The 24,992-nt window shown below is 50.7% G+C and overlaps 1 protein-coding gene across 2 annotated transcripts in view; it reads right to left on the bottom strand.

Annotated features, from left to right (window-relative positions):
* Window positions 1–24,992, bottom strand: part of XPO6 (exportin 6) — a 1,073,945-nt gene that overhangs the window by 303,353 nt on the left and 745,600 nt on the right. For both annotated transcript variants that reach the window (XM_069646882.1, XM_069646883.1), the window contains exon 16: window positions 15,398–15,544. In XM_069646882.1, coding sequence (XP_069502983.1) covers window positions 15,398–15,544 — 147 coding nt within the window. The remainder of the gene's footprint in view (window positions 1–15,397; window positions 15,545–24,992) is intronic.

The raw sequence follows: 24,992 nt of genomic DNA, 5'->3' as shown, positions 1-24,992 counted from the left end.
TGGGTGCCGACCGTAGTCCGAAGGGGAGGGCTTTGAACTGGTAGTGACGCCCTTGGACCACAAACCTGAGGAATTTTCGGTGCCCCTTTAGGATGGGAATATGGAAGTAGGCATCCTCCAAATCCAACGACGATAGGAAGTCTCCTTCCTCCAGCTGGCCCAGGACGTGCTGGAGGGGGAACCATCAGGAACTTCTGCGCCTTGATGAATTTGTTCAGACGTCGAAGGTCTAGGATGGGGCGCCATCCTCCCGTCTTCTTCTTCACGAGGAAGTATCTCGAGTAAACTCCGGAGCCCCGAAGCCTCTTTGGGACGAGTTCGATGGCGCCCTTCCTGAGCATCGCCCTTACCTCCAGGAGAAGCTGAGGGACGTGAAGCTCTTTTCTGGCCACGGGGGGGACGCGCGGGCACCTTCTTTGAAACTCGAGCGCGTGGCCCCGGGCTAAGGCGTCCAGCATCCAACGGTCGGTGGAGATGGACTCCCACACGCTGACGAAGCTCGCCAGCCGGCCTCCCACCGGGGTGCATCGGTGGGGGCCCGACCCCACGGTCGGTTCAATCCTGTTTCGACGAGGCTTTGCCGCCTTCACCTCCTTGGCGACGACGGCAGGGTCCGCCAGACTTGCCACGTCCTCTGTAGGCCTCCTGAGACGACGAGCGGGCCGCTTGACGGTAGGTGGAGAAACCGCCGCCGGAACCTTTGGAGGCGCCCTTGCCTCCGCTGCTCCAAAAGGGCGTCCGTCGTTGCTGCAGAACCCCAAGGGCCCGGGCCGTCTCAGTGTCCGCTTTAATGGCCTGGAGGGAATCGTCCACTGTTTTCCCAAACAGGTTGTTCCCGTCGAACGGCATGTCCAGGACTCTGGTCTGTACGTCTTGACGGAAGTCCGTAGCCTTGAGCCATCCACGCCGCCTAAGGCACACGCCGTTGCCCAACTGGCGAAACCCAGTGTCGGCGATGTCCGTCGCAATAGTGATGGCGTGGTCCGACGCCACCTCACCTTCCTGTAGGATCTCCAGGGCATCCGCCCTCTTGTCGTCCGGTAGGAAGTCCAGCAGGAGAGCCAGCTTGTACCATAGCTCCCTGTCGTAGCGGGCCACGATAGCCAAGGCGTTGGCCGCTTTAATCGTCGCTGCAGACGAGATGACCCTGCGTCCCATAGTGTCCAATTTCTTTCCCTCGCCGTCCGGTGGGGAAGTTGATGTGGAGGCCGCACCCCCCCCCCCCGCTTTCTTCCTGGCCGCCGCGGAGACGACGGAGTCCGGGGTAGGCTGCGCCTGGAGGCACAGGGGGGCCGCGTCCGGGACCCGGTACTTCTTCTCGTACCGGTCTCTTCTAGCTGGTGTAGTGGAAGGGTTCTTGAGGAGGGCGAGGCCCTCATCCCAAATGTCGTCCAGCAGAGGCACCGCGAGGACCGTCTTCCTCTTGGCCTCGCGCCGTTGATAAAGGAATCCTTCCTTTTTCTTCTCCTCAAGGGCAGAGTTGGAAAAGCTCTGATGCCCTGGCGATCATGGAGTGGAACGAACCAATCTCGTCGGGTGGAGAAGCCCTGGTGGGAGGTGACGACGGTAGATCCTCGTCGTATACCTCGTCGTCCGTACCCGTCGCTGCCGTGTCAGTCCCCGTATCATCCCCTCGGGTGGACGGGGAGGAGGGCTGGACGGTGCGCGACGGCTGAAAAGGAGGAGGAGGGTGAATCCTCCTTTTCTTGGGCGGGGGAACGCCAGAAGGTCCCGGTTCAGGATCCCCCGACGGGAGAGGTTCCTCCGTCGGCAACGGTAGTCTCGTCCTTATCTCTGTGCATAAGGACTGTATAGCCAACAAAATGGCCGCCGAGTTGTCCTGCGGCGCTGGCAGAGGGGAACCCGAAGGGCGATCAGTGGCCCCGTCGGCACCCTCGACTACGTCGGCACCCACGTCGGGATCCATCCCGACGGGCCGGTCTTCTTCCACGCCAAGGCCGTGGCTTAAGACCTCGATCAGCTCTTCCTCCGAGGTTGAAGCCGAATCTCCAATGACGCCCTGCCCCCCCTTTTTCTTCCCCGCCGGGGATTTCACGGGGGTCCTATCGATGGGCACAAAGGAGGACTCCCTCCGAGGTGGCAGGGAGACTCTGAGCCCCGAGGTCGCCACCACTGGTGTAGCCTCCACAGGCTGAGCCAGGGTCGCCGCGACAGTATCGATAGAGGGCTTGGCCGGATGGATTAAGGCCTTCACCTCCTTAGGCGCGCTCACCGCCTTATCCTTGAGGGGGGGGGACACTGCCTCGCTCCCCCTCCGATGGGGCCTTCGAGCTCGACCGGGGGCTCTCCAGGAGCTTCGCCGGGTGCTCGCCCTTCCTCTTACCCGACCCAGAGCGTTGGCTCGTAGATGAAGGTGCCGGGGAGGGTGCGCCCTGCCTGGCGCCCGTAGAGCCCGACCGTTCGGCGCTCCCGGTGCCAGCGGACTCGCGGTGCTTGGCCTTGTGTTGGACCCCCGTCGCCGGGGCGTCCTCAAAGGTCTTAGAAGACCGCTCGGATTTCTTCCTCTTCTTCTCGCCTGACGGGCTCTTCCCTTCCAGCCAGTTGGCGAGACGTTGATGGCGGTCCTTCATGGTCCGCTCCGACATATTGCCGCAAGACGCACAGTCCTTCTCCACGTGCGTCTTGTCCTCATGTAGGCAGTAGAGACAAAAGGAGTGTTCGTCCTCCTTAAAGACGTTCTGCAGCTGGCATCCAGGGCAGACCCTGAACAGCTTTCCGGGCGTCGAGCTTCCCTTCTCCTGGGCCATGTCCGGGCCTGAGAAGCTTCTGGAGTCCTCCAAAGCGTAGCTCGACGAAATCTTCACCCTTGAGGGGCGCAGACGAATCCGACACGGGTCCCCGTTGATCGGATGGAGAGTCGGTGGAGCTTGAGGCTCTTTTGACCGAAAAAACAAAGTATTTGAGCAAAAAACGTGAAAAAATAGCACTAACGCTCGAGAGCAATAGCACGAGGATCCCAACACATGAACGTGCGGTAAAAATCTGAAGATGGCTGCCAGAGGCGGTGCTTAGGTAGAGGGCAGTCATTGGCTGTGGTCAGTATGACGCAGAGACCAGTGATTGGTTGCTACTACGAAAGACAGATCAGAAACGAAACTGATACTGGTTTTTTCTTTACCGAGGATTCCCAGCCTGACGACGGGGAATATTCATGAGCATGTGAATCCATGCCAGACCCCATGCTGGAGAAAGAAAGATATGATGTTCAAATGTCACTTTGACACTCTGACACAGGACATGCCGTGCAAGGCACACGCAAGGAGACAGGCAGGCCTTTTGCTAAACGCTGAAAGAGACATTCCAGCCGTCACTGGAGACTATAACCAGGAGAGGGAGAGGGAGAGGGAGAGGGAGAGATAGAGAGATAGAGAGATAGAGAGAGAGAGAGAGAGAGAGATCGGAAGAGTTGTGAGAGACGGAAGAGCACTGGAGGAGTCTGCATGAGGATCGAGAGCCTGGCCAGAGAGATCGGAAGAGCCACAGAGAGGGTTGGCTGGAGATGGTGCTTGGTGAAGCAGACTGATGGGCCTTGATGAGATCGATGAGGCAGAGAGAGAGCTTGAGAGAGCTTGGCAGTTACCAGAATTGAGGCCTGCCACTGACTGGCTGATTGCAGAGTCGTGCAGAGATGGCAAAGACAGAGCTGGGAACACATGCAAATGGGAAGTATGGGTTTGACCTGGACTGACTGACTGATCAGAATAGACACTCACATAAGGGGAGAAGGGGAAAACCAGACAGGGATTGTTTAGAGTGATGGTGTGGATTGAAGGTGTGGATTTGCCCATGAAGGTGATGGATGCTAGTGCTTGCATTAGATTGCATTAGAACCACACATTAGACATTTGCAGCACAGGCTTACATTAGGAACCTGAAAGGCTTATAGATACTGCATAGTAGCTTTGCACCAGAAGTATAAAAGGTGCAAATTAGACATAGCATTAGAACTGCCTGCACTGCCATGCATTATGCTTAGCTGTGTGTATATAAATAAATGTATCCCATTGTATTATAATTGAATCGATTCTTTGTGTTTTCTTTGTGTCTTAATGTTATTTGTGGAAGTATCACAGTGCACATGGGGCCTGATACGAATGCAGTCAAAAGGGGGTGTATAGTGATCCACACCCCCAATAGGAGGTAGTCAGATTGTCAAAAATTGTCTGAAGACCGGAGAGCGTGCTTGCCCAAAGGGGGGGCAACACGACGGTTAGGGGTTTGGGGTTTTCAGACTGACCCCCCCACCACCCATATCCGGGTTGTCTTCAAAACCTTCCTCCTCTAGGTTTTGTTCCCCTTCATTGCTTAAGAATTCATCATCCTCCTGAAAGTGGGGGTCCTCTCCAGTGAGGTCATATAAATCTACATCCTTTTGGGGGGGGGGGATCAAACAGCCTAGGGTACTTGGCCATGGGATCCTCCTGAGGTCCCTCTCTTGATCTCTTGGGTGTTGGAAGGTTCTGAGTCTCCATAAACCTCTCCATTTTGTCCATACAGAACTGGAGTCTCTAGGGTTTCGTGAGGTACCCCAGAGCGGTCAGGGGGAAAAGAGAGGGCCTTCTGTTAGAAAACGCTTTGACCTATCCCATAACGTCAAAGAAAGGTTCCCCTCGCCTTCTGAAAAGCCTTCTGGTAGGCTAGGAGTCCCTCTCGACGGAGGGGGCGGTTCCTGCCTTCCTTCTGACCTTTTCGGCGTCTCCCGGGCCTTATGAGCGGTAAACGACATTTCTTTCGCCGTCCATCTCTGGCTATCGGTGGAAATAATCTGTGCCAGGCTCTCGACAACTAAACTGTCGAGGGTACCTCCAGCGTCGACATTACAGGCATCGCTTGCTCTATGCCGATGGGCGCTCTCCGACGATGCGTGTCGTCTGGCGGTTTAGTGATAGCGCCCTTATCTGGGGGTAGCCCAGTCGCTAGTCGCGTTTGCGAGGGGGGGTGCTTAAGACTCTTATGGTCTGAGGATGCCGCCGGTAGGACCTGCGTCTCCGTTGGCGCTAATGCTCTCTTCGTCTTCAACGAGGAATAGCCGTGGGTCGTGTGTTTATGGGAGTGTTTTCTGTGTGCGTCCTTGTCGCCGGGGTGTTCATCCCCATAAGCAAGGCGTGAACCGAGCTTGTCGGGGCAGGGGACAGACGAGGAGCGTGAAAGCTCCTTAGAGAGGTCTACGACTTCCGAAACGGACGCCGGGTTGTCACATTCCTCGTCACTTTCAGTGGCGGCGGGTGATGAATCAGACCTAGACATGGCATAGGCTGCCCACCTTTTGACCCTGCGGTCTTTTAAAGTCTTCGGCTTAAGGAGCCGACCGGCCGCACAGCCGTCTTCTTTGTGGTCGAGGGGCAAGCAACGGTTACACCGTTTATGCTCATCTTTCCAGGTAAACTTGCCTTTGCAATGCGGGCAAAAACTAAAGGGTGTCCTCTCCATAGCTGAGGAACCGATTGCATGTGACAACAACCCCGAAGGAAAGGGAAGGGAAAGGCATTCTCAAAGAGAAACAATAAATGTCCCACAACCCCACTCTCTCTACTGTATTTGGCAGTCGAGGCCAGGCCACGTGTTCGGCGAAGGCCGAACAACCTCCTCCGTCAAAGGCACCGCCGTCAGAGATCTTGATCGGCAGTGAACAGCTTCGCAGCTACGACACCGAAGGAGGGATGTAAGTAACAATATAAGTTAAGAACGACCAAAGGTCGAATAAAGTTTTTGCAATGTCTCTCGAGGAGCTCTGCGTAAAGGCGACCAATATCTGGGCGGAAAAAAACAATCTGAGGGACCTCGACGCGAGAGGGATTGTGGGTACACTGCACGTCACTATAGGGATAGTGTTACAGACATGCCTTGTCGACGTCCCCTTTTCGACTACGAAAAACAAAATGCAATACTCTGCAGTGACCACTGGATGTCGGACTATGCACAGCATGTGATTCTAAGCAGATTAACAAACATCAGAAACTAAGCTTTGCCGCTCTGCTACTTTACCTTCATTGGGTTCAGCTAAACTTGGTGATCTTCCTGTTCCCCATAATAAGGTGGTCTTCCAAATGTCTCCCTCCAGGGCTAATTAACAGTGTGTGGAAGGGGGAGTGTGCGTGCAGGAGAGAGGAGTGGAGTCTGTGTGCGCGCAGAGGAGTGGAGTGGAGTCTGTGTGCGCGTGCAGGAGAGAGGAGTGGAGTCTGTGTGCGCGTGCAGGAGAGAGGAGTGGAGTCTGTGTGCGCGTGCAGGAGAGTGGAGTCTGTGTGCGCGTGCAGGAGAGAGGAGTCTGTGTGCGCGTGCAGGAGAGTGGAGTCTGTGTGCGCGCGCAGGGGAGTGGAGTCTGTGTGCGCGCGCAGGGGAGTGGAGTCTGTGTGCGCGCGCAGGGGAGTGGAGTCTGTGTGCGCGCGCAGGGGAGTGGAGTCTGTGTGCGCGCGCAGGGGAGTGGAGTCTGTGTGCGCGCGCAGGGGAGTGGAGTCTGTGTGCGCGCGCAGGGGAGTGGAGTCTGTGTGCGCGCGCAGGGGAGTGGAGTCTGTGTGCGCGCGCAGGGGAGTGGAGTCTGTGTGCGCGCGCAGGGGAGTGGAGTCTGTGTGCGCGCGCAGGGGAGTGGAGTCTGTGTGCGCGCGCAGGGGAGTGGAGTCTGTGTGCGCGCGCAGGGGAGTGGAGTCTGTGTGCGCGCGCAGGGGAGTGGAGTCTGTGTGCGCGCGCAGGGGAGTGGAGTCTGTGTGCGCGCGCAGGGGAGTGGAGTCTGTGTGCGCGCGCAGGGGAGTGGAGTCTGTGTGCGCGCGCAGGGGAGTGGAGTCTGTGTGCGCGCGCAGGGGAGTGGAGTCTGTGTGCGCGCGCAGGGGAGTGGAGTCTGTGTGCGCGCGCAGGGGAGTGGAGTCTGTGTGCGCGCGCAGGGGAGTGGAGTCTGTGTGCGCGCGCAGGGGAGTGGAGTCTGTGTGCGCGCGCAGGGGAGTGGAGTCTGTGTGCGCGCGCAGGGGAGTGGAGTCTGTGTGCGCGCGCAGGGGAGTGGAGTCTGTGTGCGCGCGCAGGGGAGTGGAGTCTGTGTGCGCGCGCAGGGGAGTGGAGTCTGTGTGCGCGCGCAGGGGAGTGGAGTCTGTGTGCGCGCGCAGGGGAGTGGAGTCTGTGTGCGCGCGCAGGGGAGTGGAGTCTGTGTGCGCGCGCAGGGGAGTGGAGTCTGTGTGCGCGCGCAGGGGAGTGGAGTCTGTGTGCGCGCGCAGGGGAGTGGAGTCTGTGTGCGCGCGCAGGGGAGTGGAGTCTGTGTGCGCGCGCAGGGGAGTGGAGTCTGTGTGCGCGCGCAGGGGAGTGGAGTCTGTGTGCGCGCGCAGGGGAGTGGAGTCTGTGTGCGCGCGCAGGGGAGTGGAGTCTGTGTGCGCGCGCAGGGGAGTGGAGTCTGTGTGCGCGCGCAGGGGAGTGGAGTCTGTGTGCGCGCGCAGGGGAGTGGAGTCTGTGTGCGCGCGCAGGGGAGTGGAGTCTGTGTGCGCGCGCAGGGGAGTGGAGTCTGTGTGCGCGCGCAGGGGAGTGGAGTCTGTGTGCGCGCGCAGGGGAGTGGAGTCTGTGTGCGCGCGCAGGGGAGTGGAGTCTGTGTGCGCGCGCAGGGGAGTGGAGTCTGTGTGCGCGCGCAGGGGAGTGGAGTCTGTGTGCGCGCGCAGGGGAGTGGAGTCTGTGTGCGCGCGCAGGGGAGTGGAGTCTGTGTGCGCGCGCAGGGGAGTGGAGTCTGTGTGCGCGCGCAGGGGAGTGGAGTCTGTGTGCGCGCGCAGGGGAGTGGAGTCTGTGTGCGCGCGCAGGGGAGTGGAGTCTGTGTGCGCGCGCAGGGGAGTGGAGTCTGTGTGCGCGCGCAGGGGAGTGGAGTCTGTGTGCGCGCGCAGGGGAGTGGAGTCTGTGTGCGCGCGCAGGGGAGTGGAGTCTGTGTGCGCGCGCAGGGGAGTGGAGTCTGTGTGCGCGCGCAGGGGAGTGGAGTCTGTGTGCGCGCGCAGGGGAGTGGAGTCTGTGTGCGCGCGCAGGGGAGTGGAGTCTGTGTGCGCGCGCAGGGGAGTGGAGTCTGTGTGCGCGCGCAGGGGAGTGGAGTCTGTGTGCGCGCGCAGGGGAGTGGAGTCTGTGTGCGCGCGCAGGGGAGTGGAGTCTGTGTGCGCGCGCAGGGGAGTGGAGTCTGTGTGCGCGCGCAGGGGAGTGGAGTCTGTGTGCGCGCGCAGGGGAGTGGAGTCTGTGTGCGCGCGCAGGGGAGTGGAGTCTGTGTGCGCGCGCAGGGGAGTGGAGTCTGTGTGCGCGCGCAGGGGAGTGGAGTCTGTGTGCGCGCGCAGGGGAGTGGAGTCTGTGTGCGCGCGCAGGGGAGTGGAGTCTGTGTGCGCGCGCAGGGGAGTGGAGTCTGTGTGCGCGCGCAGGGGAGTGGAGTCTGTGTGCGCGCGCAGGGGAGTGGAGTCTGTGTGCGCGCGCAGGGGAGTGGAGTCTGTGTGCGCGCGCAGGGGAGTGGAGTCTGTGTGCGCGCGCAGGGGAGTGGAGTCTGTGTGCGCGCGCAGGGGAGTGGAGTCTGTGTGCGCGCGCAGGGGAGTGGAGTCTGTGTGCGCGCGCAGGGGAGTGGAGTCTGTGTGCGCGCGCAGGGGAGTGGAGTCTGTGTGCGCGCGCAGGGGAGTGGAGTCTGTGTGCGCGCGCAGGGGAGTGGAGTCTGTGTGCGCGCGCAGGGGAGTGGAGTCTGTGTGCGCGCGCAGGGGAGTGGAGTCTGTGCGCGCGCGCAGGGGAGTGGAGTCTGTGCGCGCGCGGGCAGGGGAGTGGAGTCTGTGCGCGCGGGCAGGGGAGTGGAGTCTGTGCGCGCGGGCAGGGGAGTGGAGTCTGTGCGCGCGGGCAGGGGAGTGGAGTCTGTGCGCGCGGGCAGGGGAGTGGAGTCTGTGCGCGCGGGCAGGGGAGTGGAGTCTGTGCGCGCGGGCAGGGGAGTGGAGTCTGTGCGCGCGGGCAGGGGAGTGGAGTCTGTGCGCGCGGGCAGGGGAGTGGAGTCTGTGCGCGCGGGCAGGGGAGTGGAGTCTGTGCGCGCGGGCAGGGGAGTGGAGTCTGTGCGCGCGGGCAGGGGAGTGGAGTCTGTGTGCGCGGGCAGGGGAGTGGAGTCTGTGTGCGCGGGCAGGGGAGTGGAGTCTGTGTGCGCGGGCAGGGGAGTGGAGTCTGTGTGCGCGGGCAGGGGAGTGGAGTCTGTGTGCGCGGGCAGGGGAGTGGAGTCTGTGTGCGCGGGCAGGGGAGTGGAGTCTGTGTGCGCGGGCAGGGGAGTGGAGTCTGTGTGCGCGGGCAGGGGAGTGGAGTCTGTGTGCGCGGGCAGGGGAGTGGAGTCTGTGTGCGCGGGCAGGGGAGTGGAGTCTGTGTGCGCGGGCAGGGGAGTGGAGTCTGTGTGCGCGGGCAGGGGAGTGGAGTCTGTGTGCGCGGGCAGGGGAGTGGAGTCTGTGTGCGCGCGCAGGGGAGTGGAGTCTGTGTGCGCGCGCAGGGGAGTGGAGTCTGTGTGCGCGCGCAGGGGAGTGGAGTCTGTGTGCGCGCGCAGGGGAGTGGAGTCTGTGTGCGCGCGCAGGGGAGTGGAGTCTGTGTGCGCGCGCAGGGGAGTGGAGTCTGTGTGCGCGCAGGGGAGTGGAGAGTCTGTACGTGCGTGGACCTAATGTGTATCTTTATTAAAACTGAACTGAATAGCCCAACGTATGGGAGGATTCCAAAATAGTTTACTAGGTAGAACATTTTCATCTTAAGATAATACCTCCAGACACAATTATAAAAAGAGGATCCAACACCTCCAAACCAAATATTGGGGCGTTTTAAAAAAATACATTTCCCTCAACTTTACCATTTAAAAAAAAGAAAATTAGTGAGACAAATAGGGTGTCATGTAAAACTGAAAAATGGACACTAGAGCATCCAGGCTGCTTCACCATCCCATGATTTACTTTAAAAAAAAAAAAAAGGTGCAAATAGAGTTTAATGACAACCAGCTTCAAAGTGCTGCATCAAAGGGGAAACGGGTGAGGAGGACAGGGAAAAACAGGGTGTTGTGTTTAGTTGTCAACATGGGGTAGTACAGGCTACGCAAAACTACAGGGCAGGTCACAACCACCATTCAATGCATCAGCCGGCACATTCCAGAATAAGGAAGAGTTGGTTGCAGAGAATTTCTTTCGTTACAAGTTCCATGTAACAGAGTTCACAAGAAACAAAGAAAAGGGAAGGTGAGCCTGGTATAAATCATTACTAAGCCTACGGACAACTAGGCAACAGGTTTTACGAGAAGTTTGTGCAGCCCTGCGGTAAGGGATGTGTATTCTCATCTAATCTAAAGGCGAGTTAGCAGTCGAATCTAAAGGGAAGTACAGTTATTCCACACAGATAACACCCACTCCGGTATATTAAAAACATATTATGTGCGTCACTTGAGGTTCGTATATTTCAAGTAAAATTAATTACTAAAGGTCAAACATAACTCTTAGTGATAGACAATGCATGTTAACAAAAAATAAAAATCACACTAATGATCAGTTTAGGCCCAACCAACTCATAACACTGAAATATAAGTCCACTATCTTGGTATACGCTCAATATGTATGGGTTAAATGGTGTGAAGAATTGGGGATCATAGATACAGTAGAATAATACAGTCACCTGGTTATATTCAGTGCCCTACGTGCCAACACTAAAGGCAGCAACCATAGACCTTTAGGACCGTTTTTGAAATAATGCAATGCAGAGTAAATGTAGGTTCCAGAGTGAGGAAGAAGGGAAACACCTGAGAACACATAGCCAGAGGCCATGAAAAAATAGAATATATTCAGTATTATGGCGCCATATTCTTCGCACTCCCAGAAAAATAGCACAGCAACAATTTACAAATACACATTGTAACAAGGCATTCTTCATGAACAGGAGAATGGGAGACTTTAAAAATACATGAAAATCAGTCATGCGTTCTAAAATTCAGGTGCCTGGCTAAAACGCACTGGACCCAACGGTGGCAACATGAAAAACATCCAGAGTCAAGTAAATATCCATATGGCCAATTGAGAAAGAGTTTAAGATAGGTTAAAAATTGTCCCGATGGGATCAAAAACGATAGAATCAGTAGCCACAGCAGTGTCTACATGCAAAGGAAGATAAGTAACCGTTCTACGTCTTCGGTGTGGAAAAGACAGCAACCTACCTTAGGAGACACCAAAGGACACCCTCTTGAAGAGTTCCACAGCCAAGTTCGAGCCCCATAAACCAAAAATGATGCAACTAATTAGGATTAAGGCTAATGCAAACGGATGGTCAAATACAGTAGAAGGACACCTGCTGATATCTTCGACCAAAAGGACTGCTGAGTCCAAGTATCTCGAATAATTCACCAACCCAGGACTCAATTGTGGTTACCAAAAAAACAAGAAAAAGTTCTTGAAAGCTGAAACACCCTCATGAGAACAGCTCTTTTTCTTGTGTGCTTTACACAATCAGGCCACACAGGGACTTGAGACCCTGGACCAATGACAAGCCAGACGGCCAAAAAGAACAATAACCTGATTTCCCTGGAATGGGACCCACCAGCGAGAAGTGAAAGCAATGGCAGATTCCAATAGTATTGGAGACAAAGTAAGGACAGTCAGCCAGCAAAACACCGTCCCACAAAAACAACTGCAATGGTGCTGATCCAGGATGGGCCAACCAAATAGGAGAGGCATGGTATTGCGGTACCAATAACCTGCAGGGGAACAGCAGATTCCCACAGCAAGCAGAACAACCAAGCAGTAAAACGGAAAGACAATTGTAAAATGGCCCAGGGACGGTCCCATCCCTGAAGGCCCAGCCAATGAGGAAGTCATAGAGGAGGAGGAGGAGGAATATACCCCAGAAAGGATGTGCAGCAACCACTATTTTAAACCAGGGTTAAGGTAATGGGACAAGCCCAACCATTATGGACAAAGTCGATCTCAAAATACAGCAGCAACTTTTCTGTGCCAAGATCTTCATGCGGGTAAGTACATTTGCAGCCTTCTAAGGCAGGATCAAACAGAACTGAGGGTAGGGTGAAGATATCCCCTCGATAAATCTACACACATGGCTGGCCTAAGCCAACCCTCCAATCACACAGTAAGGCACTCAAGATTGGTGTTGGCAGCCAGCCAATCAGGTTGGCCCCAAAACTGCCAAACATTCAGGTTCACCCACGCAGATATGTAATGGCCTGTCTGAGGCTAGGGACTTGTCTAAACAAGTCTTACGCACAACAGAGGGTTCAGGGAGAGCTCAGCGAGAGCCAGAGTGTGGCTATACCAGGTGGTATGTAAACAACACATCCATACAAGAGATGGGAAGGAAAGGGAAACATGCATTTTACCACACTGAAAATAGTCATAAAAGCCCCTCTGGGCAACACCGATACTCCACAATAAATGGAGCCCTCGATTGCATAGTTTTTAAATCCGAATGCACACAATTAAGGCTCCTCGGTTCCTACTTTTACTTATTTTTGCCTTTAAATACAGACTCAAATCATTCTGTTTCATTAAATATTCATTCATAAAAATGGAAAAAGCAGAAATGCAGGCTTCTTGCTCGGCTCGAAACATTGCCAATCATGTCTTGCAGGTGAATGCATGTGCAATGTTAAACAAAGGCTAAAAAAAAATATATATACATTTCTCTTTAGAAGTTTTCAAATGGCTACACAGCTCAGAGCAACAACAGCAGAAGTCATTTGGTTTGTAAGTAAAAATAGAGGATGGCTAGGTTTGAAGGAACCCACCAGCTCTTTGAGCATCCAATCACTAGCACCGACAAAACGACATTATTCATTTCAATAAATGTGCAAAAATACACGTAGCACCTTATGTTTTTCAAAAACAAAATTTAAATGTGGATAACGGTAGCTAAAAGAACCAAAAAAGTAAGCGTGTTTACAGAGGGAAAGGTTGTAAAAATAAAATACCAAAAAATCGGGAGCTTTCATTATAATTAGTGTTCGATCGTGGAAACCATTCTTGCAAACAGTCAAAGGCCTCCAAGAAATCTGTATACATTTTATAAATTACCAATGCAACACGCTAAGGAAAAATAGTAAGTTGCACAGTCAACAAAAATCTCTACATTGTAAAAATACCATCACAGCGAGAGAAGTTGACAGCATGATTTAAAAATGCCCTGATATCTACTAAAAATCGAGTTAATAGTCGAGAACCTACATAACCACTTGTTGGTACAGGAAATGCTTGCCGGGGCAGATAAGAACACCAAAAGTGAATTTAAAGTTCTAGGGTAAGTAGCTAGTTCCATAGAAGCCAATAGTACAAAATTAGAAGGACATCTGCTTGAAAGGGGAAATGTAGGCAAGTCTCAATTTTACCCCAAAGGTGCGGATTCACAGCAAACAACCTCGGGGAGAACCAGAATAAACCCAGGGGTTTTTTGAAGAACCAGAAGAAGATGCAGTGAAGCAGGAAGATCCCCAATGTGAGTCAATGAGAAATGTAGTAGAGATTACCTTCAAAAGAATCTCGCCCCCAGACCAAAGGGAACCTTGATGGAGAATATCTCGAATATTCGGCAAACCCACGACCTAGAGGACTATTACTTCCAGCAGCTCAAGCAAGGCAAAAAAAAAAAAAAACTCGGGTATGTACAGGCTTCATCGTAGTTGTGTTTAGAGGGATCCTAGCACAAGGTTCTTGAACCCTCGACCAATGCAGGCTCAGACTAACTAAACAAACAAAGAATAACTGGCTATACTATGATGCAGCTCCTCAAGCCCTCATTGAAAGCATCCACGAGGAAGACGCAAGAAAGAGGAGGGACCTCGTAAAGATTGATTACGTGGCTCGGTGGTGAAGTGTGGCGCCCAACCACAAAAGATAGTCGCACAATGAGTATGGAGGTGATCCTGAATGGCCCAACAAGCAAACAAATAAATGTTGTGGTTTACCCACTAGGTGACAACAGCTACTCACAGCAAGGTGGAAGACCCTGGCCTAGAAAAAGTCACAGAACAAAAGGCTTGACGCAGCACTGAAGTAACACAGTGGGCAGAATGCAGGTCCTGCTGAGACTTTCAGGAGCAAAAAACCTCAAAAAGGATGTACCGAAGATGATACATTCAACCGGTATAGGAAGAAGGCCTAAAAATGCACAAAATGGGAATCGGTGGGAAACCCCCCTCCAGATGGACAGAAGTCCTGCTTTTTCTGAGTTACAGCAACAAGACAGAGCAGTTGGAGGGCAAATCCTTTAATACCACTAGCTTTAGGGGCTAGACAAATCCAGCTCTCCAATCACAGGAGGGTTCTAGGGACAGAAGGATCAGGTCGCCAACTTGGCCAGTAGAACTGCCATTCAGCCCAGAGTACCCCCACAGGTTGGTGAGAGGGAGAGTCCAGGGACCTAAACAGATCTAAAACAGTTAGAACCAATACAGAGGCTGCCATGTCTACATCATCATAATGGCCATTTTAGGTATATATTTTGGTTGCCCTGATTAAAGCAAGCCCTAAAATACAAAATAACACAGAGCAGGACTTAAACACATTGGTACCCCAATGGATACCGAAAATATACATTAGGCTACTAATGCAGTAAAATGGCTATGGCTTATACCCTTATTTTAAGGCAAAATAAAATGAAAGCTACCACCAGCCTACTCCCTAAAACAAACATAGGGCAATACAATTAGCCTATTGCACAAATTGAGTCCCCTGAGAGGCACTTGTCAGACTGGGAGCTTTATGGGAAACCAAGGACCATGTACCTTACTTCAAGCAAAAAGGGTTGCTAATGACCAAAAAGGAGTCTGTGACCCTACAAAAAAATAAGGGGGTTGGGGAAGGGGCACAAATCAATGGGCCCTAGATAGCCCCTAAAGCCCCAACAGTAAGAAATCGATCTTAACAGCTATTAATGCGGTTTATCAGCTGGAACAGTTGGTGAATCCAAAACTAAATTTCAACTGCCACCAGCCTACTATTAAAAGCCAATGTAGGATGATGTAATCATCCTGGAGCTAAAATGTAGTGTTTAAAAAGCATCTCCATCCTAATAGCCATGTGGACTACCATAGGACCACATATACAAAAAGGGTTGCAGTGGCAGGACGTCTTCAGTAGAAGCCCCTCTGACCACAAAAGGTTGGGGTTCCTAAAAAGGGCCATCAGAAACAACATAAATTGAATTATGTACTCACAACATGGCAGATCAGTCAAAGCGAAACTGTTGGGGGAAGCAAGTAAATGTAAAGTGCAACATTTATTCAGTGCTCACATAATATTTTAGGTAAAATAAGTATCTACTGTGCAAGTTAAGACGGTAATGTAGTTTATTGGTGAATAACTCCGGTTTTTCCGGAACCAATATTGCTGTAACGTTCTGGGAAGCAAATTTGACCCAGAAGTCTTAACTTAACGTCTGTGCAAACACTCACCTCGTCGGGCAGTCGCTGGGCAGAGCTGTCCATGACTCGGTTGAAGATTTTCTGCACTGCCGGGATGCTAATCAGGAACACTGGACGGACAGTGGTGGCTAAAGACACCAACAAATGGCAGGCAGATAACAGCAACTTCTCCTGCACCTGGAAAAAAAAGACATTTTGGTGATGATCCCTCTTCTTTACATGCTGAATTAAACAGTCCAGGAACACGGGGATCTTTGGGGGTTCAGTGGAGAGAAGTAACTAAACAGAATCACTACTGATCCTGCCAATACATTTAATAATTAATGCAGGTAACAAAATTAAAAGGAAAGTTAAAATCCTGCAGAACAGAAACTGAAAAAAGTGAAAGCTAGGACAGTTGAAAAAGATAAACTTCAGATGAATGGGCAAGAAAACAATGAAAACCCAAGATGCTTTCAAAAGGTTGCTGTAAATGCTGTACAGTGAGCGTTGGCAATTTGTTTGATCTTCAATTACAAAATGCACTGGCACACCAAGTAAGAGCTGTGTGGTTTGGCACATTAGATGTAGTAAAATCACAAAGCATCGGGGGAGTTGCAGAAATGTGGTATTGTCAATTTGAGATGCTGTAAACACTAATTATCCCGGAACAGCCAGAGAGAAAGGTGTGGGTTTATGCTTTCAGTCAAAGAGGCGCTGTAAGCAATACAGATTCTGGAGAAGATGCACTTAGAAACACTAGCTTATTTGTTTTCTGTTAATTGGTATTTATTTAACACACCCTGCAAAGAGCTGGACATTACAAGACAGCAGCAATACACTGCAATGACTGGAGTTAAATGAATAGTGGATCCTAAGAAAGCTTTACAGCTTTTTCCCTTTTTCCAAAGGACAGCAAGTATACAAGTTCACTCTCGTAGGGCAGATCAATCAGTTACTTGTTTGTTTACATACTGTATCCCCGCTCACCCCCCCACAGCCCGGAGCATACCTTAGTAATGTGTAGAAACCTAGCAGTGGTAACTGGATCTGGAAGCCACATCCCTCCACCGGTGCACATGTGGCCCGATTAATTTGTGTGCCCTGACTGAACCAACACATGCTAATTAATATCTAAATACTGACCAGGGGTTAGTGACCGTGAGACTCACACATAAACCTGTTCCTGTTTGTAATGTTATTCAGAACCTTTTACCAATGCTCTAAAACACAAAAGGACATAGACGATATGAAGTCCTTTTCTTACAGAGTTAATGCATAACATGGTTTAAATAGTAACAAGATGCGCCAGCATGCTATACAACTACAACTCACATTGTATTTAGGCCCTGAACTGAGAGATCTTCAGGAGTTACACACTGCTTAAAATCTGTACAATGAACTGTGCATTCCACTGGTCCAGAACAGCGGTAGCACAATTCATAATCTTTGCATTTCCCTGAACCTCTCAAATATCATTGCAGGAACAAAACTGCGTTTGCCATCGTGATTTCGAGAGGATGGCTTTTCCAATGTTGTTAATTGGTCACAATATTGCCAATGGTTAGTGCTACGCAAACGTACAGGCCATTTAATCAACTGATTGTTTTGGCAAATTTATTTCCCGATAACCCACATTATGGCACACCTTTGTGACACCAGAACAGTTAATTTTCAGCATCTATACCGCTCTAAGGGCACATTTGAATGCAGTAAAAGGAAGGAGAGAACAAGGTATGCATCTAAAAGGCAGCTAATCAACATGATAGAACCGGAACAGGAATTTGTAGATTGAAGACTGTGTGAGGATGAAGGTTCTAAGGGTTACCTCTAGATAGACCCTGCAAAACATTTTGCTTGTTCATTTAAAGGTGTACGGACTGTACCGCTCCCGACTCCGACCCCCACTGATGAGTTCTAATTCAAGGACTAGTTGGTGGCAACCGTTTGAGTATAGGGGCGGAACAGTTTGTTATTGCTACCCCTACTGGGACTCCCATGTGTAGATATTTTTACTACGAGAGATCATGTGGGACATGAATGATGCTCTATGTGGTCATGTCTTTCGGTCTCAGAGAAAGGGCTGAAGTGGCCAAAACTAAGTATGATCGGTTTGTGAATGGTGTCTGAATACAAGGTTTGATACAACACTTAACCTGTAATAATTGTATGTGTCGGGCAACATTTTGAAAAAAGGCAACCCTGCAGTCGAGTGGTGGAGTAAGCTCCTAGTCCCCAATGTACTATTTAACCAGGGTCTGCATCCTTACCTCAAAGAATCTATAGACAGAGCCTAAGCCCAGAAGGGGACTCCTACCCCAAGAGGAATCATGGGAAAGGCCAACTGGTCACTGCACTCTTCCAAGAAGGGTTTGGACATGGACCCTCTTTCTGACAAATGAGTACATCAGATATTTAAGCAACTAGAATGAACCAGCAATCGCTTCCCTCAAGCACAGTGGCTGTAAGGAAGATGTTCAAGATGGTTTCTCTTGAGGGTTCGGAAATACCAACAAGTATTGTTTGGCAGGGTTTCCCTTGAGAAAAGAGAAACTTGTAATAGTAGTTAGACACTGCAGTCTGGCTTTATTCTTAGTAGGGAAGACAGATTTCCTGGTACCGCTTCCACACATTATTTATTCATGATTTATATGGCACCAGCTGTTCATACATTCACCGCGTAGAGTTCCAGTACAAAGGTGGGGCGGAGATCTTTGCAGTCTTGGGACATTCAGATCAAGAAAGTGTAAGGGTGGGGGATGGGAGGGAGATACAAGTATATAATAGCATACAAATTAATACGAAAATGCATAAGAAGCTCAAATAAGTCTAACTGAGAATTTAGTGCAAGGAGCAGGTAGTAATCAAAAGGCCAAGGAAAGATGACAGCTATGCACATTGGTCCAGCGAGCAACGGACCAAATCAGACCTGGTTCTCTCAAGAAGAAATCCACCCGATGGAACTGTCCTTGATGCCAATGACATGGCTAGGTTGACAATGTCAAAAGCAGCCAATAGGGTCCAGAAGGAGCTCATCTGCCATGAAAGCCAGTCTTTTCCTCCGATTGGTCAGAATCCTTATTGGTGACCAAGGAGAAGAATGTTGGATTCGCTGCAGTCAAGGAGTTGTCAATTAACCATCTTCACAAAGATTTTTACAATGAAATGTGTGAAAGCAATTGGGTGCTAGTTTACAAGGATAGTTGGATTTCCTGAGATGGGGCAAGATTCAAATATAGCCAATGAATAAATATGCTAGTGCTGGAGGAACTGTTGCAGAACACCCACAGAGTGACAATATTAGCACAAATTGTGGTAGCTGGGCCAGTGAACGCATGTTACTAGGATTTGCTCATCTTTATGGGTGCGACATGGATGAATGAATGCAGAGGATAGAACTCTAGTTACATTTTCATGAAGAGGTGGTAGAGAGTAGGATTTCACACGTGGGCTGCAATTTTGGTTAGAATAAACTTGATTTCTTCTAGGACGCAAGACGGCAGATTGTCTGCCAGTTGTTGGGAAGCGCTAGATGCGCTGGAGCATTCAAGAGGAGAACTACACTTCTTGCAAAACCGAAAGCCCTCCAGACATATTGGCTACCTGCTCATTAGGTTTGAGAGAGGTCTTTCTTGCTCTTGATGGTAGCTGTCAGCTTACCTTCATGGTCCCTGATCTTCTACAGCAGCGTGCAGTTTCTACTTTACAAGAGGGCAATTTCAATGTTGTACAAGTGGTTCCATTTCTGTTGATGATTCTTCTTGATGAGAAGAGTTAAGTGGTTGAGACTGTTGTGGATCTCCATGTGTAGGATGGAGAGCAAGGTGTCTTGTGCAGTTGCTCCGGGGCAAGTAACGGGTGGTGTGAAGTTGTCAGCAAAAGAGCTATTAGTACACAAAAGCAGTGTCAACATAATATTAACTGAAAAATATACTTACTATATAAGGTCGTGAATCAGAACGTTTTAAAGCAGGATTCCCTTGGACGGAAGAGAATCATTCTTCATTGGCGTCTCTGAAAAGGCACCAAATCCACAGATCCGCACTGGCGCACAAAGAATCCTTTGCTACGAGTACCCTCTCTCGACTGGTGCTCCGAAAACCCATCCAGAGTTCCTCCTTTTGTCACCGCAACCAAGGAACATGAGACTGGGTCTGCAGCTAACGCGTGAAGGCATCCAGCTTCATCACTCCTAAATATCACTGTGAGGAGCAAGGAATGAGACGCAGACACAGAAGACTCATAGTTTTGGCTATACACCTTTATTCAAATATGGTTGAGGAAATGCTTTCCTATCCCCATCATAGAAGGTATTTCACTACCTCACCCAAAAACGAAGGGTTTTGTCGTCAATACTTTCAAAGTAAAAATAAATACTGTGTCCAAAATCCTAATCTGGCCCTCACATGCTAAAAGATCTCAAGGTGCACACATGATACAATTAAACGAAAAGATATAACTCCACCCAAAAAGTTCAAGTGGAAACTGTTCACAGTTCCAGGTAATGGTTCCACAGGTTTCCGCTACCAATATGCAGGTTTCTTGTAGCCCAAGAGGATGGCTCCTCCCTCTCACACACAGTTCTCCGGGAAATAGTTCCCTTCCCCAGGTTCCTTTTTGCAGGTAATTTCAAAACAAAGAATAACGTTTCAAATGTGGAACTCCCTTCCAACTGCTCTAAGGGAAGATCTCCCTTACCAGCAATTCAGATCCAATCTGATCCAATGGCTAAAAGATCATGATGCCTAACTTCGCCCTACTGTCATTTGGGATCTCATGTATATTTTGTATATTTGCTCTGCTCTATTTATCTGTCACATCTGCATTCTTGTAAACTCACTGTACATACTTTTGTGATTTTTTGACACTACATGTCTACAGCATTGTAACCGTAGCTGTACCCTTGTTTATTTGTAACATGTAACCTAAGTTGAACAACCCTCTTTCTGCCTTCGCGCCCGAATACACTTGGGTCTGGTGCGCAATATAAATAAACAAACAAAACAAACATTCTTACAAGTCCATGAAACATTCAGAATTTGAAAAAAAATAACGATCATAATCAGCCTGGCGACATTTCAGGTAGTGCAAGAACAATGAAGAAGAGTGGAGGGGTTGGTCGGAGGAAGAATCAGACAGACAAGCAGATACATTACGATGCCCGACGACAATTTTTGTAGTGCCGGAATGAACACGGAGGAGGGAGGGGTGGGAGTAAGGGAGAGGAACATAAGCTACAATCACAAAGATTCAGATAGTGCGGGGGGGGGTATAGGGGGGAGGACATGGAAGGAGGGGGGAAAGAAACAAGCTGCCATCACACATGAGGCAAAATTACAGAGTAAGCGCTATAGAACAAAGAAAGGGAGGGGAGGAGGGAAGGGCAAGGGAAAGACAGACCGGTGGCTACAATTTCTACGCCTGACAGCAATTAAGGTAAAGCCTGAAAGCAACCAGAGTGGGCGGGGTGGGGGGGTTTAAGGAGAAAAACACCAACATGGGGGGCAAGAAGGGGGCACACACAACCATCACAGGGGGGGGGGGGAGGTCAGGGGTGGTGGAAACAGTGAGAAGGAGGGGAGGAGGGGGGGAAGGGAAAGGGAATTGAGACAGACCAGCAGCTACAATTATTATGCCGGATGGAAATTGAGGTAATGCCAGAAAGTAACAATAATGGGTGGGGGGGGAATGAGGGAGAAGGACAAAAACACTAACAAGGGGGGCATGGGAGGGGGCAAAGCAGCTATAACAGGGGGCAAGGGGAGGTGCACCCACAACCATCGCAAGGGAGAGGTTCAGGGGGGCAGACAGTGAGAGGGAGGGGAGGAAAGGAAATTTAGACAGAGCAGTGGCTACATTACTATGCCGGACGGCAATTGAGGTAATGCCAGAATGTAACAAGAGGGGGATCAGGGGGAGGGGGTAAAGGGTAGGGAGGGGGGCACACAAGCAACACTGATGGCAAGGGGAGGGTGGGGGGGCGCACACAATACCATCAAGGAGGGAGAGGGGCACACTTCGCAATCACGGGGGCAGGGCACACAGGGGATCAGCGTTACAGCTTACCGGTGCGTACAGGGGCAGACGGGGTCTTTGTTGTGGGCTTTCGGGAGTGGTGCGTGGCTCCCGCCTCCTGGTTGCTTCGATTGGCTAAAGATGCTAGCGCAACCAATGGGAGGGGGAACAGGGCCAGTCCACACCAGCAGAAGTAGTGGGGAACAATGAGGCTATTTTGTAATGGCTAAAGTACATGAGGCAAGGCTGCAAGAGGCCAGAGGAAACGTAGAAACAAAAGCAGTCACAGAAAAAACACTTGTGGATCAAAGGTTTTCCCGGCGAGCGGCATCAGAAAAGCATATTTAAATGCATTTTTTGTCTTTTTTCCAATGCGATCTAAATGCGCCAGTGAGTGCCCCATAAATCAGCCAAAGCTTACCCCAATGATCGTGAAGGCAGGGTAGCATGGTGAGGCAGGTGGAAAGCCTCCAACAATGTCATCCAGAGAAAGCAGCAGCAGGAAGATGGCAGGAAGAATGCAAGGGCCTCCTGGTGGGCCTTCGGTAGCAGTGGCCGGCTCCCACCTCCCGGTACACATTTTATCTTCATCTGGTGTTTTCTGCTACCACAACTTCCATACAAAATTTCTCTTCACCTGGTGTGATCTCCTGACTGGACTTTCTTACCATAATTTTATTACAATTCTCTTTTACCCATGAAACAATACGAGCCCAATGTTATCGCATCATTCCTTGAATGGCTCTCGCTTTCCTATATTGGGCTTTTGCCCTTCTCTCAAGTTTGTTCACCGTTATTCAGTTTTCTCTCTGTCCCTTTAAGATGCAGGTCCAACAACTCATTCATGGAATAGATTATGGGTCTTTTAGGTTCTTCACTTTGCACGCTCGTGGTATAGCTTTTAGATTGATTAGCTTTTTGCATACTTCAGTTTGCTTACAGATAGCTACTTTGAAGCAGCACACACTTTCAGGCAACCAGGTAACCCTCTGTACTTCCCTGGGGTTAGCGAATGCTCCAAGTGTCTGTCGCACCTCTCTGCTTCTGTTCTCTTCGAATTGTGGGTTCGGCGTGCGACTAGTCATCCGCTGCACCTCAACCTTGCCAGTCTCCGGTTAGTGTTCTCAACCTTGACAGTCTTGTTAGTGTTTTTGTCCTTCTCCCTCATTCCCCCCCCACCCATTATTGTTACTTTCTGGCAATGTCTGTCTGTCTGTCTGTCTGTCTGTCTGTCTGTCTGTGTCTCTCTCTCTCTCTCTCTCTCTCTCTCTCTCTCTCTCTCTCTCTCTCTCTCTCTCTCTCTCTCTCTCTCTCTCTCTCTCTCCTCTGCACTGTGGTTCCTTCTCCTGCTGGGTGGATTAGCTGTAGTAGAATTTCCCACAGCGTATTCTCCCCCAACATTCCGTCAGTGCTCGTGCAGGTAATCGCACAGCTCAGCTTCTGCAGCTCTCTCTCATTGCAGTCAGCTGCACAGGTTTTTATCTTCCCATTCGGATTAAAGAGTTTCCAAAGACTAGATCGCAGCTTGGTTTCCCGGCATAAGGGATCTTTATTATTCTTTGTCTCTTCCTAGTCTCAAAATCTGATGCATGATTTTTTTTTATGAGTTGTTGAGAAAGCACATAAGGGATTCTTTCAAGAGTAAACATTACTTCTCCCTGCCTCTTCCTCGTCTCAGTAATTAATGTATTACTCTGGTTATAATGTCAAGGAATATTAATGCTGGAATCAGTACATGGATGATTGGTGCAACAGGCGATTAAGGCTTGAGAAATAAAGGGAACATCCCCAATAGGCAAAGGGGGTGTATGTGACTTTTCCTAATGGTGTCATCCTCCCTTCTCGAAGGGGGTTGACTCCCCCCAGATGGTCCTCCCTTATTCAGCCACCGCCAGGGTCAGTATCAGGTAGTGGCTGCTGTCCCCTGGCTACATAGGGAGAGGGGACCTCAGGGAAAGAAGGGACGATACCATCATATTCATTACATTACCTAAAGTCATTCTGTTGCTCCTGTGCGGCTAGGGGGTAATTTGTGAAGGTGGGAGTTTGCTAATCCACGTTCGTCCAGGCCTAATGGTGGAATGCATGCAGGGAGTCTTCTATGAAGTTCCTGAACCCTTTTACAGACAAGAACTGTTAATTAAATGCTCCAGAAGATTTCCACAGGAACTCTTCCCTTTTTTACAGCTTTTATCTGACTTTTTGACCCCCATCATTCTGAGCCTGAAAGAGACTTGGAGCTAGATGGGGACTATGAGAAACCTGAAGGTGTCTCACTTACTCGTCCCCAGGGATCTGTCATCCAGGTGGCCAGGACACAGCCATCGCTATTGGATCCATTTCCTGGGGGTGGACCAGTGCGGGAGGATCACCTGGATGGCGGGTCCTCGAGGAGTGGAAGTGTGATTCCGACGGGCGAGACACGGTACCCCCTTACTTCCACCACCTTTTCCCCATCCCACCCGTTAAGATATTTAGAAGCTCTACCCCCGCCCCCTTTTCCGTCACAAACACTTTTTTACACTATGAAAGGCAACGGACTAACACCAGAGCGGTTTACCTGACATGTCCCAACACAAGGGTCAGACAGAGCCAGGCAATGGACTATAACTACACACACCTGACAGGCATTTCCTTTTCCCACAGGGATAAAAGGCGGAGCAGAAGAGCAAACTTTGAGCAATGCCAAATGCACGAGGAAACAGGCATTCCGGACTGGCAGTTCAAAAGCAGGAGAAAGGCGGCGAGACCTGGAGGGACGACGAGGAAGCAATTGCCCTTTTAAACTCGGACCCACGAAACCTCCGAAAGGGAAATCATGAGACCGGGAAGTCCAGCTGGCATGTGGTGTGACCGGTGTCAACGGCACACAGGGCAGTCCTGCGGCGATAGCCAAGGCAGGGAGAAGCGCTTGAAGCCGTGGTGCCGTCCTCGACTGTCGCGACAAGAAGCGCCAACAGTTCAGCACAGCCAATGAGTCGGAGCAGACTGATAGTAAACCGAACTGTGTTGGGCCCAAAGTTGCAAGCGGCAACATTGTAAGAACTTGTATAAATTGAACTTTAAAGAAACCGTAGTAAAAGGTCCAGAAGCAGAGTGGGCCGGCGCAGCAGAGCGATCATTCGAAGGACTCGGACTGAAGCCTTTTTGTGTTGTGCTTTGTTCAAACTATGAGAACCAAGATGCCTTAAGAGAGGCCGGCTTGAAGTGTCGAAGTAGCCCTGCAAGGGTTGAGCAAAAACCCTCATTCACTCGAAAGTCTTTGACAAGTTGAGGAAAACTGAGTGAACTGTGAAATTGGCAAATGTGAACCCGACAGAGGGATGCCTACAAATCAGGGTAAACCGTGACACAGCCGAGAACAAGGTATAAATAGAACTGTTTGAAGCCTGGCTGGGGCCTTTAATGAAAGCCTGACTGGGGGCTGAGACCCGAACTCAGGTAAAAGGAAGAATCTAAGGGGTCTTCTGAACTGTAGCAAGTGTGAATCCTACCGATGGATGTCAGGAGAAAACTAGGGGAAGGGAACACTCACTTTCTGATGAGATTGTGAACTTTGATATGGGCAAATGTGAACCCGATTGAGGGATGCCTGCTGAGACATTGAGACTTTTTAAATGTTACCTTTTGT

The sequence above is a fragment of the Ambystoma mexicanum genome, chromosome 2q (assembly GCF_040938575.1).
Source record: "Ambystoma mexicanum isolate Mex_15411 chromosome 2q, UKY_AmexF1_1, whole genome shotgun sequence".
Classification (NCBI taxonomy): Eukaryota; Metazoa; Chordata; class Amphibia; order Caudata; family Ambystomatidae; genus Ambystoma; species Ambystoma mexicanum.
This window is presented reverse-complemented; position numbering and strand designations above follow the sequence as displayed.